This window comes from Oenanthe melanoleuca, chromosome 4A (genome assembly GCF_029582105.1).
Source record: "Oenanthe melanoleuca isolate GR-GAL-2019-014 chromosome 4A, OMel1.0, whole genome shotgun sequence".
In the NCBI taxonomy this organism is placed as follows: Eukaryota; Metazoa; Chordata; class Aves; order Passeriformes; family Muscicapidae; genus Oenanthe; species Oenanthe melanoleuca.
The window spans coordinates 8,660,068-8,675,146 of NC_079338.1; the positions used below are offsets into that span (position 1 = coordinate 8,660,068).

At 46.3% G+C, this 15,079-nt stretch overlaps 1 protein-coding gene across 7 annotated transcripts in view; it reads right to left on the reverse strand.

The window, feature by feature from the left end:
• GAB3 (GRB2 associated binding protein 3) overlaps positions 1 to 15,079 on the reverse strand; it is an 81,140-nt gene that overhangs the window by 21,230 nt on the left and 44,831 nt on the right. For 5 of the 7 annotated variants that reach the window (XR_008840532.1, XR_008840533.1, XR_008840530.1 and 2 more), the window contains exons 2-7: positions 13,970 to 14,273; positions 7,134 to 7,347; positions 6,235 to 6,704; positions 3,689 to 3,744; positions 2,319 to 2,574; positions 1,122 to 1,203 (exon numbers count right to left, since the gene is read on the reverse strand). Coding sequence is in view for 3 of the 7 variants with exons in the window: in XM_056491652.1 (XP_056347627.1) it covers positions 1,122 to 1,203; positions 2,319 to 2,574; positions 3,689 to 3,744; positions 6,235 to 6,704; positions 7,134 to 7,347; positions 13,970 to 14,273 (1,382 nt within the window). In the remaining 4 variants the exon portion in view is untranslated. The remainder of the gene's footprint in view (positions 1 to 1,121; positions 1,204 to 2,318; positions 2,575 to 3,688; positions 3,745 to 6,234; positions 6,705 to 7,133; positions 7,348 to 13,969; positions 14,274 to 15,079) is intronic. The other 2 variants (XM_056491654.1, XM_056491653.1) reach the window with 1 other exon arrangement.

The following is a 15,079-nucleotide window of genomic DNA, read 5'->3' on the forward strand; positions in this document are numbered from 1 at the left end:
ACAACTCTCTGAAGTGCATGGTGAATAAATTACCACAGGCAAGCACAATTTGCTTGGTTAATAGGAAATTAGATGGCCTCTCTGTGCAGCATGAACACCATAATTCCTTTTGCTGTATTAGTTTCTTTATTTTTGTTAGTGTAAAACATGCAAACTCACCCTAAGCTCGTTATCCTTCAAGAGTCTGCACTGTGTCAGCACTGATTAACCTCAGTGCTCTGGCAGGGATGCTTGGAAGACAGGGTATTGGCTTTCCCTAACAGGCAGTGCCAAGGGGCTTAACCAGCCTTGGGCTGGATGTGAGATAGAGCTCTACAACTGAGAAACTGCTCATCTTGTGACTCTCTTGCCCTTCACATGACAACCTGAAGTGGGAGAGTGGAAATGCCCTGTCTGGCACTCATGCCAGCAGAACCCCACATTTTCTGGAGTGCCCGGGGTGTGCAGAGGAGGTTGATGGGAATTTCTGGCTTTTGCATGCACTCCTCAGCACAGCTGCTTTTTCTTTTTTTATGCCAAGACTCTCCCTGCCTGCAGGCTGGAGTTCTCCCCTGCTCACAAGTTCCCTGAAGATGAGTCTTCTGCTGCCCTTTGGAGCCCAGCGGTGTCATCTCTTCATATTACCTGGGCTTTGGGATCAAAAGCATTTATTTTACCAAGAGCTAATTTCTAGTGACAAAAGGTTATGCCAAAAGTTCAAGTCTGGATAGCTGTGTGGCAGTGCAGAATTCTACACCCATTCTACAATCCAGGCAGCTCTTCATCTGAACTGGTTCTTCTTTGCTATATTAATTTCCAGGAGCAAAAATGGCTCTATCATAGTTTAGGCATGCCAAGTTTTTAGCCATCATAGCAGCCACACCAGAGTGCAGATGAGCTCCAGGCTGTTTAAAAGGAACCTTCATATCATGACACTGAATTCTCTGGAGCCACCTATTGTCAAAGGGAGCCCCATGCTTTTTAGAGACAGCAAAGCCTGGCAGATACTGAAAGGAACCTTGGGGAACTTTTGTTTGTGGACTTTGCCAGGAATCTCTCTTGTGGAATGCCGTAAGTTATTTTTAACTCTATTTCATGCTAATGCTCAGAAGATTGGAATGGCAGGTTTCTTGTTTACTTACTAAGGCACAGTCCACATCCTGGTCACAGCAGCATGCTCTCGGATTGTGGAGAGGTTCCTCAAGTCCAGAGGAGGTGGTCGTGCTGTAAGTAAATACAAAAGGAACTATGTTTTCAAGGAAAAGTACAGACTGTTTAGAAAAATGCAGTTTTGTATTAACAGAAGAAACTAACAGAGTATTTCACAGAACATAACTAAGACAGAAATCAGTAACAAATGACCTCTTTGGTCAGTGCCCGAAAGCAAAGTCCCCCAGTCACCCTAAAATAACAGAATAAACATAGTGGGCATAAAGAGACCAAAAGCCACACAAGATACATAAGCTTACCCCAAATATGCTCTGTATATGCTACCTTGGCGAGGTTGGTTCAGCCTACAGGTTCTGGATTCTGTTCTAAACAAAAAGTCCTATATATAAGGATCAGGATCATTCCTGTCACCACTCCATATGTGTGTGTCCATCATTTTCAAAACCCTTTAAGAAAGGCTATAAGTTTGCTTTTCTTCATGGCAATGGTCTAAATGTCTGCCTCCACTTTACAGTAGCACTGCCTGAACCAATTTCCGAGTAACCCTGTGGCTCTGCAGCCCTAAGAGCATTATTTTAGGCTAGATTTAGGTAATTTATCCTCTTTAAAGTTTAATTTTGTCCCCAGTATATTCTCTAGAAGCTCAGCCCAGATTTTGGACATGCCACGAAAACCAGGAGTAGAAAACTACCATCAGCAGAAACATCTGCAGAAAATTCTTAACTAAGCTAAGACAGCCCTGCCTATCCAACAGAGGTTTAACCAACTGCCAACACATCAAGTTTGAGTACTTGAGTTTGTGTGTCCTATTCCTGGCAGGTCAGAAAGCTGGTAAGACAGGAGTACATGTCCTTCTGAGTAGCAAGACTAAGTCTGCTGTCTCTCCCAGGCTATGTCCCTTTGGCTATTTGTCACAGTGAAAAGCCAGGCACTGTGCTTATGGAGCCGCTTGGGCTTTGACTGCAAAATCAGCCATGGAAGCCCTTCCTCCACTCACCAACCACCCTACAAGCACATCCTAGGTTACTGTGTAAGTCACTCACACAGCTTTTCAACCCATCCTCCAGAGGGAGAATTGTTTTAAAACATGCCAAGGACACTATCAAAGAAGGTCACCCATGTCCCCACCATCAGGACCCCCAGGCTTTCCACTTTACGTCTGGGCTCACACTTCCTACGAGGCTTGAGATCTCGGTTCACTGGGGGGGGCTCCACATCAGAGGGAAGCTCAGGCAATGGGCTGGTGAGTTTTTCAGTGCTGACGACAGGGAAGGTGAAGGTGGCTGAGCCAGGGCTCATGGGGATGTAGCCATCGGGGGAACAGTCGGAGCCGGGCGCGGAGGGAGAGGTGCTGGGGCGCATGGGCACGTAGCTGTCCTCCGTGCTGTCCGCAGCCGTCGAGTACAGCGGGGAGAATCGGCACGGCTGCACAAGCAAAGGAGAAGCAGAAAGGGAAACGGCTCAATTTATGCACAACCAGCCACCTCCAAGACAGGAGCTGCTGTGAGGTGGGAACACACCTGGACTGAGCCCAGGCCAGGATTGTCCTGATGGGGGCCTTCCAGAGAGGAGCAAGATGGAGCGACAAGAGACAAACACATGAGTTCAGATGAACACTCCCGTTCTGGAGCAGTTCACTCTGAGCTTTGCGAGTCACTGGTGGAAACTAGAACCAAATTGATTGGTTAAACTCTCCAACTTCAGTGAGGCTGCACTTACCTCTCACAGAAGTAATTCTGACCTATAAAATGAGAGAGGACCCTCAAAACAGACAAAAAAGTCTGAAAGGGGAACACTTATGAACTAGACTTCGGCAAATGTGGAAGCTAAGAGAGCTGACACAGGTCTACCATTCACTTCAGATCACTGAGAATTAGTATTAGAAAATCACTTCATGCAGGTTAGTGCTGGCTGAGTGATGAGAAGGAATGATTACAACCCTTGCAAGCTTTCAAAAAGGAGAAAAATATAAGTTGCCCACCACCAGCAAAGGCTCTCCCACAGAAGACAGCATTCAGTATCAGGCAGAAGACTGTCTATGTGGTGTGAGATGGTGCTGTTTAGAACTGTGTCTGTCAAAGGCTGAGGCAGGAAGCTGTGGACTGATAGAGCCTTCAAGCACAGACACTTTGAGAGCAGACATCTTACAATGTCCTAAAGAAGAGATATCACTCAGCACCACGAAGTGATAGGCTTCTTTAGACCCTTTTTCCAAGGAATAAGCCATTTGCTCTGGCTGAGCTCTTGGTCAATAGTTTAATTCTTAAGGCTGCAGGTAACCTTTTTCATAACAGACCCAGCTTCATCTTCTTTAAAAACAGGGTGCTTAGTATTGAGGCCTCACCCTCCCTCTTCTCTCAAAGGCTGCCTGAGGCCACAAAGCAGCCAGCACAGAAGTTCCTCAAAGCCAAGCACTTTTTCAATTTTTAAAATTCTTCTGCTGAACAGAGGAAGGGAGTGATTAAATATCAGGATGTGAAATGATTCACTCTGAAGTTTATGTGCCAGTATTTTAAATTTGTGCAAACAGAGTACTTACCAAATTCAAGCTAAGCCTCTTATCTCGACTTCTTAGGGAACTGCCTTCCATGTCTGCTGCAAGGAAAAAAAAAGTGATTAAAAATGGGATAAGGCAGTACAACCTTAAAGAGATAATTCTGGAGTAAAACATATGGCTCTAAAATAATTAGAGTTTTATAATGATAAAGAAATACAATGACACATAAAACCAGATCAAACTCAGCAGCACTTCAAGAGTGATTACATCTGTTTTAAGTATGATGATACCAAGGAACCTGTTCATGTCTAATCCAGCTATAACTTACACTTCCTGTAACATAAGCAATTGGGGAAAAAAGACTGGTGTGGGAGCAAACAAGCAAGAATTTAAATGCAATTCCTTCTCTAGTTGTTCTCTGTTTTCCCGTCTGTCAAACTGGGTAAATTATATGTAAAGGGACTATTACAGATAATATTATTTCTTGGAAATTTATTTAGGAGCCTTTTAAGGTGCTGGCAAAGCACTTATTATATGTTATTGTACAGAAAGTGGTGCATGGGAGAACTAAATGGCAGCAGAAAAATTCTTTGCTTTGTCATCCAAAAGTGCTGATGTGGTGCAAGAGGCTCAAGGCGATGGGGGAGGAACAGCCAGAGACACAACCACAAGTCTCCATGTCTCCTTGTGCAGGTGGGCCTTTGTCTTAGTATAGGTCAATTTTATTTTCCAAGCAAAAGCCAAAACCCGCTAAAATCCAGCATTTAGCACAAAGAAGATCAGCTGTGAGAGATGCTTACAACCACCATCCTTTTCTGAAAAAGGATTTTCTGTGCAAAAAATGGCTTCTCTGTAGGAATGCCTGAAATCCCTGCAACCATGTTAATCCATTACCCACTCTTATGGTGGAGATGTCAGTACTGCAACTCGAGGCATTTTTGGTAAACAAGAGCAAAGCAATTCTGTTAGTGCAGATACATATTTGGATAGACACAGTCACTGTCCTGGGACAGCTACATTTTTTTAATGGCAAAAAGACATTAAGGCACAATGCTGTGGCAGATGCCAGGATACAGGTGCCTTACAGTTCATCCTCCTTCATGGCACTTCCACCAGCTCATGCTGCTTTTGCCCTGGGCTAATTACATCTGTGCACCTTTTGCAGGTTAGCAAGGGCAGAACATTAAGTTTACAACTTGAGTGCAGTCACTGGGGAAGCTGGTGAGGAACTGCTGCTTTCTCCCTGTTGATTTTTCTGATCTTTCCTGTTAAACATATTTTAATTCAGGATTTAACCCTTCAAATGGTTTCAGCTACACTCAGAGTAGGAAAAATTAGCAGCACTTAATTCATTGCTGCCCCCATCAGGCAGAGACAACCCTGCAGCACAGCAGCACAACATGACATTTGGCCACTTAATCATCTTAGCGACATTTTGGTGCAAATTAAGTTGTAGGATCATGAACCAGCTGCATTGGAGCCACACGTGCAGAAGCAAGAGCAGCACCTCTCAGGGAGCAACCAAATGTAGCTGATAATTAAGAATAGCAATTCCACTGATGGGTGTTTCTCCAGAAGCCTTCCAAGAATTGTCTGTACACTGATAAACAGTCTGAGCAGAGAGCTCCTTGCTTTAGCTTCTGAACTTTAAGAGCAATATCTAACAGCCCCACACATTGTCTGGTCATTCAAACTGTAGGAGTCTAAAGGATGCTTATCCTTAAAAATCTACACTTTTTTTCTTCACCAAAAATTAAGGTTTTCACATCGCTACAATATACTTGATGATTCTAGCCAGGTATTCCAGCTGCCTTCCTCTGTTCTGTGGCTCCACATATCAAAGCTCTCATACTGCTTATGCTTTTTTCTGACACCATGATGTTCTGGGTTTTAACTGTTGCTCTTATTTGTGATGATGGCATTTCAGGAGCAAGTGGAAAAGCCACCTCAGCTCAGAGTGGAATTTGCTTTGCAGCCTTGCCTTGCTCTGTATCAGCAGGTTTTCAGACTGCCCTGACAGAAGTGCAAGGACAGAGTGGAATTTGTTCAAGGACATGCAGAGCCCCTAGTTCAACCAGGATTACATCCTACCCCCAGTGTCTCCCTGACTTCCTGGTCTTTACTCTAAGCTGTAAAAAGACACACAGCTCTTGTAGTGGACTGGGTGTAGCAAAGCAGCACAGCTCCAGAGGCATTTCCCACATAAAAGCCCACACTTTGACCTGTATAAAGATTTTGGCATTGCCCAATTCAATGGCTGACTCCTCATTTTGGGTTTTCTACTGCTTTCTCTTCTGAAGAGGGAGGGAGAAAATTAGCAAGTCATGAGGCACCTTGAAGGGATCAGAGCCAAATTGCTGCCCATCTGTACACATACTGAGAGGCTTCTACACTGCAGGAACTGAACCAAAGGGGCAGGCTGAAATCCTGCTTGCTAATTCATTTGAAAGCAGCATTTTGTGTTACACTGTGTAGTGCAAGATTTCAGAGGGGAGGACAGAGAAGCACAACAGGAAGTCAAAACTGTGTGCAGGCAGCTCCACCCCTCCCACTGGTGCTGCTTTGCTGGCTATTGGAAGTACACTCACCTTTCCAGTTCCTCATGTTGTCCAAGCTGGACAATGAGATCCTTCTGGGCACCAGAGCACCCTGAGCCTGGCAGATCTCTGTGTGCCCATTCTGGAGGGCCACCTCATCTCCTCTCCTGTCTGAAAAGTGGGTTGGCTTGGGTGGCCGTGGTGGGGGAGTGTTGGACAGCACATCCAGCTGCATTACACCATAGGGCAGTGGATTTTGGCTCTTGTCAATCTGAAATGTTGGTGTTAGTGGCATCCCCAGCAGTGGAGAAGAGGAGGAAACGTCACTGGATGGCCTACCAATGTCTATGTTCCTGGAGACAATGCTGGGATTTGTCACTGGCGCTCCAACCTGGTGCACAGAGCCAGCACTGGTTGGCTGTACAAGGTACAAGGAGGGCTGGGATTGCAAGGAGTCAACAAAAACCTCGTCTGATGATGTTTGCTCCAGAGATCTGTCGGAATTTGACCAGCTGTCACACCTGCAAGGAGACAGAGGTCAGTACCTGAGCTTTCCTTTTCTCCTGGCTGTAAGAACATAGAAAACAAAAAAACCCAACCACACAGTTTGGGACAAGATCTGTCCCTTCCCTCTGAGGTGGACTGGAGGTTGGGGCACTTTGCAAAGCACCTTGGGCAACAGCAGGTGTCTGGAGGGAGGTTGTGTGTCAGATGCTCAGCCACCCACCTCGGAGAGGGACAGGACCAACATATGATGCTCAGCCACTGACCTGTGCTATGAAAATAGCACAGATCAGTGCCCTGTAAATTGGATTAGGGTGGTGGTCCCCTGTTGTGTTTGGGAGCTAGCCCTGAGTGGCAGAGCTCGCTGGGACTATGTGTGCCCAGTTTCATGCCTGGACAGGCAGAGGGAGCCCCAGTCTGACACATCTGGCAGACCCTAGACTCACCTGCTGTGGCTGAGCTTGCCTGACTCACAGTTGGACAGGAACAGGTAGTCAGGGAGGAAGACTGACTCAGACTCGCTGGGGGTCTCCTCGGCGACAGCATCAGCAGCTGTGTGATCGACTGAGAAGGAGGGGTCGGCGATGCGGGAGGTGTGGGTGGAGGCAGCCGGCGAGGGCTGTGGGGACGAGGTCGTGTGAGACAGGCTCTCCACAGAACCTGCAATGGCAATGGATGGCACGGCTGAGGCCTCTGATTGTCCTGGCTGTCACCACCTTGCTCTTGCACCAGGGATGTTTTACACCAGAGCAGCAGTGAGTCAAGGCAAACACTGGTTCTGGGTAGAGGGAAGCCTGATTTTATTCCCCCTGCCCAGGCTGTGAAAGTCCTCCAGGCTACACCCTTGCTCTTGTGTCCCCCTCTCCTGCAGGACCAAGGCATCCATCCTGCAGCCAGCAATGAAGAACAGACTCTGCTGAAGGAAGACCTAAAGCACAGCAGCCTGTTTTATCAAGTATGTTTAAAGTATCTAATGCAAATAATTAATTATTCATCTCCAAAACTCAAATTAATGGTGACAAGGAAAGGAATTGATTTCTTGCCACTTTCTAGATCTCAGAAGACAAAACAGCTTTCCAGCTCATGGAGTAGCCAGACAAGCTCTGAACTTGTCTGCAAGATTTTTATGCCTCTCTCAGCTGGACACCAAATGACAAGAGCAGTGATGTGGCTGCTACTGCCCAGCTGGAGGGCTCTTGGCTTTGCTGAGAAAAGTGTCACTACTTTTCTGGAGGCCACAAGGCATGGGGAGCCTCAGCTCAGTGACACCTTCTCTGGGCATAACACTTCAATGTCCCCAACCCAGAGTGGGATGGGAGTGGGATAGGAGGGGCTCTGGGCTGCAGGCAGTGGGGCTGCACCACAGCTGGCTGCCTGCTCACACCACAAGGCCACCCTTCAGTGGCAGCGTGTAGCTGTGACACTCAGACCATCTGGCCTGAGCACTACCAGGCAGCAGAGAAGTCTGGTTCTGTTCTTCTCCCAAACTCTGTCCCAGCTGGATAGCTGGACAGAAGGGAAGAAGGAGTGATGGCTGAGCCACACAGAGTCAAACAAAATAAAGCTTTTGGGACATTTCAACTCAAAAAGTCAAGTGCAAGCCAGACATCCCACAATGGGCAGCTGTGGAATGGGAAGGATATCTTTACAGAGTAGCTCTCCAAAAGCATCTGCTCCTGGCAGCAAGCTCAAACAGTGGCACCAAGAGCACAAGTCCTCAGTAAGGGAATATTTTTCTAATGAAGTTTCAGGTTGCTGCATGGCAGTTCCCTCACCAGAGCTCTCTGGGGATGGGGCAGTGATCACTGGGTCCCTGACACCTGCAGGGCTTAGAAGGAGATGCCCATCTCTCTGGCTCAGATACTGCCTGAGTCAAAGCTGCAAAACCCTTCTCCAAAATGAAAAACCCCACAGCAAAACAAACACAAGAAACCAGCAACTGCTGATAAAACCTCACTGAGAATTAACATGCCTTCAAAGTGCAGCAAGATAGCAGATTTCTCTAATGCTGGTATCCAGAACTTGATGGAAGTGCTGGGAACCAACCTCTGACCTGCTACATGCATCCTGTGGCCCAGGTCCTGCACTGTGTGATGTGGTCCTGAGACCCTCCAGCAGGTGCAATCTAGTCCCAACCCCAACAGAGCCACAAGGCTTGGCACTGTACCAGGTTGCTGCAGTCACTTCTCAGTCCTGGGGGGTGTGGGTAAATGCACAAGCAGACCAGGAGGGATGAAGAGGGCTGCCAAAACTTGAGTGGTTAGACAGCAACATCACTAAACACAAACTAAACCCTTTCAAGCACAGGGTGCAATTTTTGGGGCCACCCTGTACAGGGCCAGGCCTTGATGATCCTTGCAGGTCCCTTCCAACTGATAGCAGCAGAAGAATAAAACAGCTGATCTACCCACCCCCTGCTGCCACCCCACTCCTGCACTATCCTTCATCTCATCCCTTTCAGCCTGGGAGGGAGCTGCCTCTTTCCTTCCCATCTACCAGTATAGACTCCCTGCTGCTTTCTCCAATTAGCTTCAGAGATCTCGGCAGTGGTAGGCCTCAGGTCAGCAAAGCATATAAGAACATGCTTAAATTCAAATGCAAGCAAAGGATTTGCTTTAATTTTGAGCAGGTGGTTATAGCAGCAGGGTTTCATCAGGGATCATCTGGAAGGAATGGCTTTTATAGGGTTTCGCATTTGCAAAGCAGAGCTGAGGGCCGCAGCCTTCCCATCTGAAAAATAACTTTTGTTCATCATGCTGGCTCAGACAGTAATTCTGCTTTTAAATCTTGGACTCAGAGCTGTCTTGCAAGTTGACAATGATCAAATATACACTGGGCTAGCTCCCTAGGGATCTCAGAAAAGCACGTTCACTTTACCATCTGACTACATTAAAAAAAAAAAATCCCAACAAACCAATAACTAGAACTGCCACAATGCATAAGAAATTAATGATATTCTGGGTTATTAACACAGAGAATGAACAGGCCTGAACTCCGTCTGGTGCTCAGAGGGTTTAGCCACGGATTATCCCATCAGGAAAGGCTATGAGCTGCAGACCACATGGCAACAGTTGTGAGCAGGAGGGAGGGATGGGGGCAGCGCAGACCTGCCCTTTTCTGACCTTCAGGGGCTCAGGGACCTGCAACCAGCTCCTCACAGACTGTTCCTGTCCCTGCCAGCTCTGCTGGTAACAAAATAATGTGCATTAAAACTATCACAACAGCAGCTGAGCAGAATAAATTATGCATGGGTACTTTCAACAGTAAGAAGGCAGAGAGTAGGTTTGGTGCCTGCCATCCTCTTTGCCAGAGAGACAGCAGGAGGCTTCAGCTGCCAAAATAACTGCTTTGGTGAGTATTAACACAAAACATTTCTGCCCTGCAATTATGGAGAAAGTCACCACAGAGACTGCGCAGCATCTTCCACAGTGACTTCTCCCATTAATGAAGGACCATTGCTTGGAGAAACAGAGGGCTTTTCCCTTCTGCTACAGACCCCAACCCCCTCCCCAAGAATTGTTATGGTGCAACAGCAGAGCTGGGACATGGCAGAATAGGGGTATTCTTACATCAACCACCCCCAATGGTGCATTGACATACCAAGTAAGGCTTCCTAATGAAAATGATTAAACAACCTTCCCACTATTTTCTCCAGTGAAAAGCTGTTACATTGGACTGTGTCGATTAGTCATGGCTTCAGCTTGCACATGGAATAAACTGTGTCCCTGATGTCTCACAGCCACTTCATTTCATCCCCTCCCCTTCTCCAGACACTTGGGCCAAGCATCCTCTCAATCCCCTGTGTGTCCACGGGTCCCATGGGGCTAGGGAATGATGGCTCTTTGGGATATTTCACCAAAGATGGAAGCAGGATTTTGTTTAGATAGAGCAGGAAAACCAGGAGCAAGGCCTCTTCCTCTCTCCTCCAGCTGAGTCCCCAAAGGTGCCAGCTCCCCAGTCATTTCCAGCACAGCCAGCAGCACTTTCTTGTGGCAGCAGTGTATGAGTGCTGCTGGCAAGTCCTTCCTGACAGCCGCCCTCCCAGGTGCTTCCTGACATCTGCCTGAAGCTGCCGTGTCATCTCTGCCTCTCAGCTGTCCCCTTTCTTGTTGACTACAGGGCTGTGCTCACAGGAGCCATGGCTTTCATAACTTCACATCTGGCTGCCGACACCTCTGGTGTGTGGACCTGGCTGTCCATCCAGCTTCTTTGCTGCTGGAAGGGACTAAGTGGGAACCACAGGACAGTGCTTAAAGCTGAGTCACTGCATAAACCTATGGCTACATTTGGGGCACTAAGCAGAGAAAGCAACAGATTGTGTTTTGGCCTCTGTCACAGCAAATTTTCAGTGATGTACAGATTAAGAGTGATATGATTCATAGCAGGGACTAGTATTTTTTTAAACCAGCAGCATTCAAGTTAAAAAAGCATGTGGCATTTAACAGGGCTTTTCTCTTCTAATGTTAATTTTAAGGGTAATTAGTTGAACCCTACCGGCTCTTTGAGAATTTAGGAAATCCTGAAAAGCTGTAGTAATTAGCAAGTGTTTGAAATGTGATGTGCAACTTCTGGACCTATGCAGATTTAAATCAGAGGATCTGGATGTGCTTGGCAGCCTGACCTGGATACACCCCAGACCTGAGCTCACTGGCAGGAGCTGCAGGATAAATAGAAGCTCTTAGGAGCTATTTGGCTTTAGAGACACAGTAAGTGCATGTCTGGAGGATTAGCTCACATCTCCCATGATGAGGGCTGCAAGTTCAGGTGCCAGACTTGGTACTGAACCAAGGCAAATGATCAGCACTGCTGAACTTCTTGGGAGGTAATATCCACCTTGGAAAGCTGGAGTGTCAGCTTTCCCAACTGCTGCTGCAAGAGCTGTCATTTCTCATCCATCAGTGCCCACACAGGCAATCTTTGCTGGGAGAGAAACACCAACACGCAGTACTCCAAGTATTGTCCATATTGTGCAAGTCTTACAAGCAATAGTGCCCTGCACCAGCAAAACAGACAAGGCATTTACCACTATAAATGGATTTGTCTGGGACAACCACTGTCTTAGCTCCTCTGCCAGAGATCACATCCCCTGTGAACATCCTCACACAGTGCCAGGAGAAGGCTGCCTACACATTTTAGAGGCAAAAAGTATTTTTCTCTTTTGCATAGAAGTGTTTATCTTAATTTCAGAGTAATTGGTAAAACTATATCTAAAATAATCCTCCACCAGAAATAACAATCCAAGAGCAACAACTCAGCTTCAACAAGGGCAGAACAGTAGGAAGGTGGTTACTGAATATCCTTAATTCCATCCAAGCTCCAAAGAGCAGTAAACTCCAATGCCTACCAGACCTACTTTGAAATTTGTATTCATGGGCAGCTTGTACTGACACAATCTGTCAGCAAGTTTTCTGGTAGTTTCTGAAGAGAATGGGAAAATAACAGACATCACATTTGTAACTGGACCACTACAGTGTTCTTACCACTACCATTTCCCTCAGAAGGCACTACTCAAAAGGCAGCTAAGCAATGCCAGGAACAGTGATAGATTAAAATAAAACCTGTCCCATAGCCTTTCGTTTCCTATCAAGTTGCTTGGTAATGGTGTGGCCATGCAACACTTGCAGACCCCAGCAGAACTCTGTGTGTAGCAGCACAAAGACAGTGGAAGGATAAACTGCCTGGCCACACTACGATACCCCAAAACACATTACTGCTCTAGGGCTCATGTCCCTCCATGGCCTCCCTTTTGTACTCTTGCACTGCCTTTTATCACATTGAAAGGCTTTGTTCTGACTCACTTCCTCTGAAATGCTCAAATTGCTGCTGTATCTGCCCCTTGGAATTGTCAAGGGAAAGACAGATTGCTGTTATCTGGGCCTGATTGTCTCATTTAAAAGGTAAGTTAATGATGGTACAGGTCCCCATTTTAATTACTAGCTACATCCATCTTGGGGTGGTTAATTCTTGGCAGATTTTCAAGAAATTCACTCTGAGGAGTATATACAGGTGTAGGGCCTGGCGAAAGAGCTGCCTTTATGCTTCAGTGGCAGGACCATCTCAAGTCTATACACACACTTGTAACACTACTATCCTTTGCCTTTTATTTATTTTCTCTTATTAACAGACTAAGGCAGCATATTATTTCTGTCATTGATTTATGTACATGCATATACACCCAAGTCTGTGCACACTCCACATCCCACAAAGCCTGAGAAAATGGGAGTTGTGCAGGATATTTTCCTGGAGCAGGTGTCTTACATTAAATTTAACTAAATAAATACATGACATGTAATGAAGTAAATGGCCCCAGAAGAGAATAGTCAGCTTTTCACATAAACAGCACCTTTTCTTATTAAGGACCTGCTGTTTGCTCAAGCAGGAATTGCTTCATCACAGGGAGACCAAACAGTTGAGTATTTCCAACCAGGAAGGATACAGGAAAGTCTTAGGTTGCAATACAGGATATGACCAAAAGTTTGTGTTCTATCATCATCTGTTAAAACCAGGTGGGGCAGTGATCCTCATCTCCGTGGGAGATGTCCTCTGCTAATGGGCAATCTGTTAAAACCGGGTGGGGCAGCTTTTCCACAACCCATCCTGCCTCCAGGAAGATATCTTCTGTTAATGGGCCATTGAGTCTCACTGTATGACTGATAAAATTACATCATCCCATTGGGAGATGCTCCCACCAGGGGGAGGTAGGTTTTTATCCTGCCTAGATAAAAAACCTGAGATTTGGAACACAAAAGCAGCCTTTTTCCACTGGATTCCAGAGGAAAACTGGACGTTACCATATCATCACTGGATTCCAGAGGAAAACTGGAAGTTTCCACATCATCACTGGATTTTCAGAGGAAAACTGCACCCTTCTACAGGAGCACTGCTTCAAAAGAACCACATCTGCCTCTGCTGGAGCACTGCAGCCACAATTTAATTGGACTGCTACCAACACCCTGACTGATGGGGTGTCAGGTTGTATTCTGACTATGTCAGTTTTTTGTAATACTGTATTTCTATTTTAATTTTCCTGGTAAAGAACTGTTATTCCTATTTCCCATATCTTTGCCTGAGAGCCCCTTAATTTCAAAATTATAACAATTTGGAGGGAGGGAGTTTACACTCTGTATTTCAAAGAGTCTCCTGCCTTTCTTAGCAGGCACCTGCCTTTCAAACCAGTACAAGGAACTACAGTCCTCTTCCACCTGCCCAGCCTGACAGCAAGGTCCATGACTCCTGTCATCCCATGGCATTCTCCCAGCCTCCAAGATGAACATGATCCTACCTGTGCCATCTTCTAGATGTCCAAAGTTACAGATCTGGCTGATATTGTGCACCCAGATCTGCATCTCCTCCTCAGTCTTGGCTACCAGGTAGAAGGTGCGGTAGGTGGTTCTCACGATGAACACAAAGTTGTTCTGAAATTCCTTCTTGATGAAGTTGGGCCCTGAGTGCTTCAGCACTTCACATTCATTGAGGTCTATGATGCGGATGGGCTTTTTGGAGTGGTTGTTCCTGTAGTATTCCAGCACGTCCGGATTCCCACTCATGCGGCCCCTACGCAGCACAAACCAGCGCTTCCGCCAGGCCTGCAAGGGGCACAAGCACAGCCTTTAGTGCCAAACACCTACCGCAGCAACCAGCCCACACACAGAATCATCAGGGTTTGAAAAGACCCCTCAGCTCATTGAATCCAGTCATCAACTCAGCACTGCCAAAGCCCATTACTAAACCACCTCCCTAAACACCACATCTGCATGTTTTTTCAAGAATTCCAGGGATGGTGAGTCCGCCAATTCCCTGGGCAGCCTGTTCCAATGCTTTTCAGTGAAGAAATTTTTCCTAATGTCCAAATGAAACCTCCCCTGAAACAGCCTGAGGCTGTTTTCTCTTGTCCTGTTGATTATTACCTAGGAGAAGAGCCCAAACACCACCTGGCCACAACCTTATTTCAGGTAGTTCTAGAGTAATAAGGTCCTCCCTCAGGCCTCTCTTCTCCAGGCTGAACAACGTGAGTTCCTTTAGCTGCTCCTCATATGACTTGTGCTCCATGCTTATTTTCTTTCAGGTTTTATAGCTGTTTTGATAAGCTAGCCAAATTGTGATTTTTACTTTATGTACTTGCTATCAACTTCCATTGGAGATAGGAAAACAGGCAGAGGGTTGTCCCTGGGAGGTCAAGATGAATATTCTCCCTTCCCCTCACCCTGCCAATGTGATGCAATCAAAATGATCCAATACATCACTACCTCATCCATAGAGGAGAGAACACATTTTCCTTTCTAAACCAAAAATACCAAGAACTGCACATACCTGGAAACAAGTGCCTTTTGCAAAGCCCAGGGCTCCAGATATCCTGTGCAGCTTCCCTCCTATGGTTTTCAGTGCTATTACA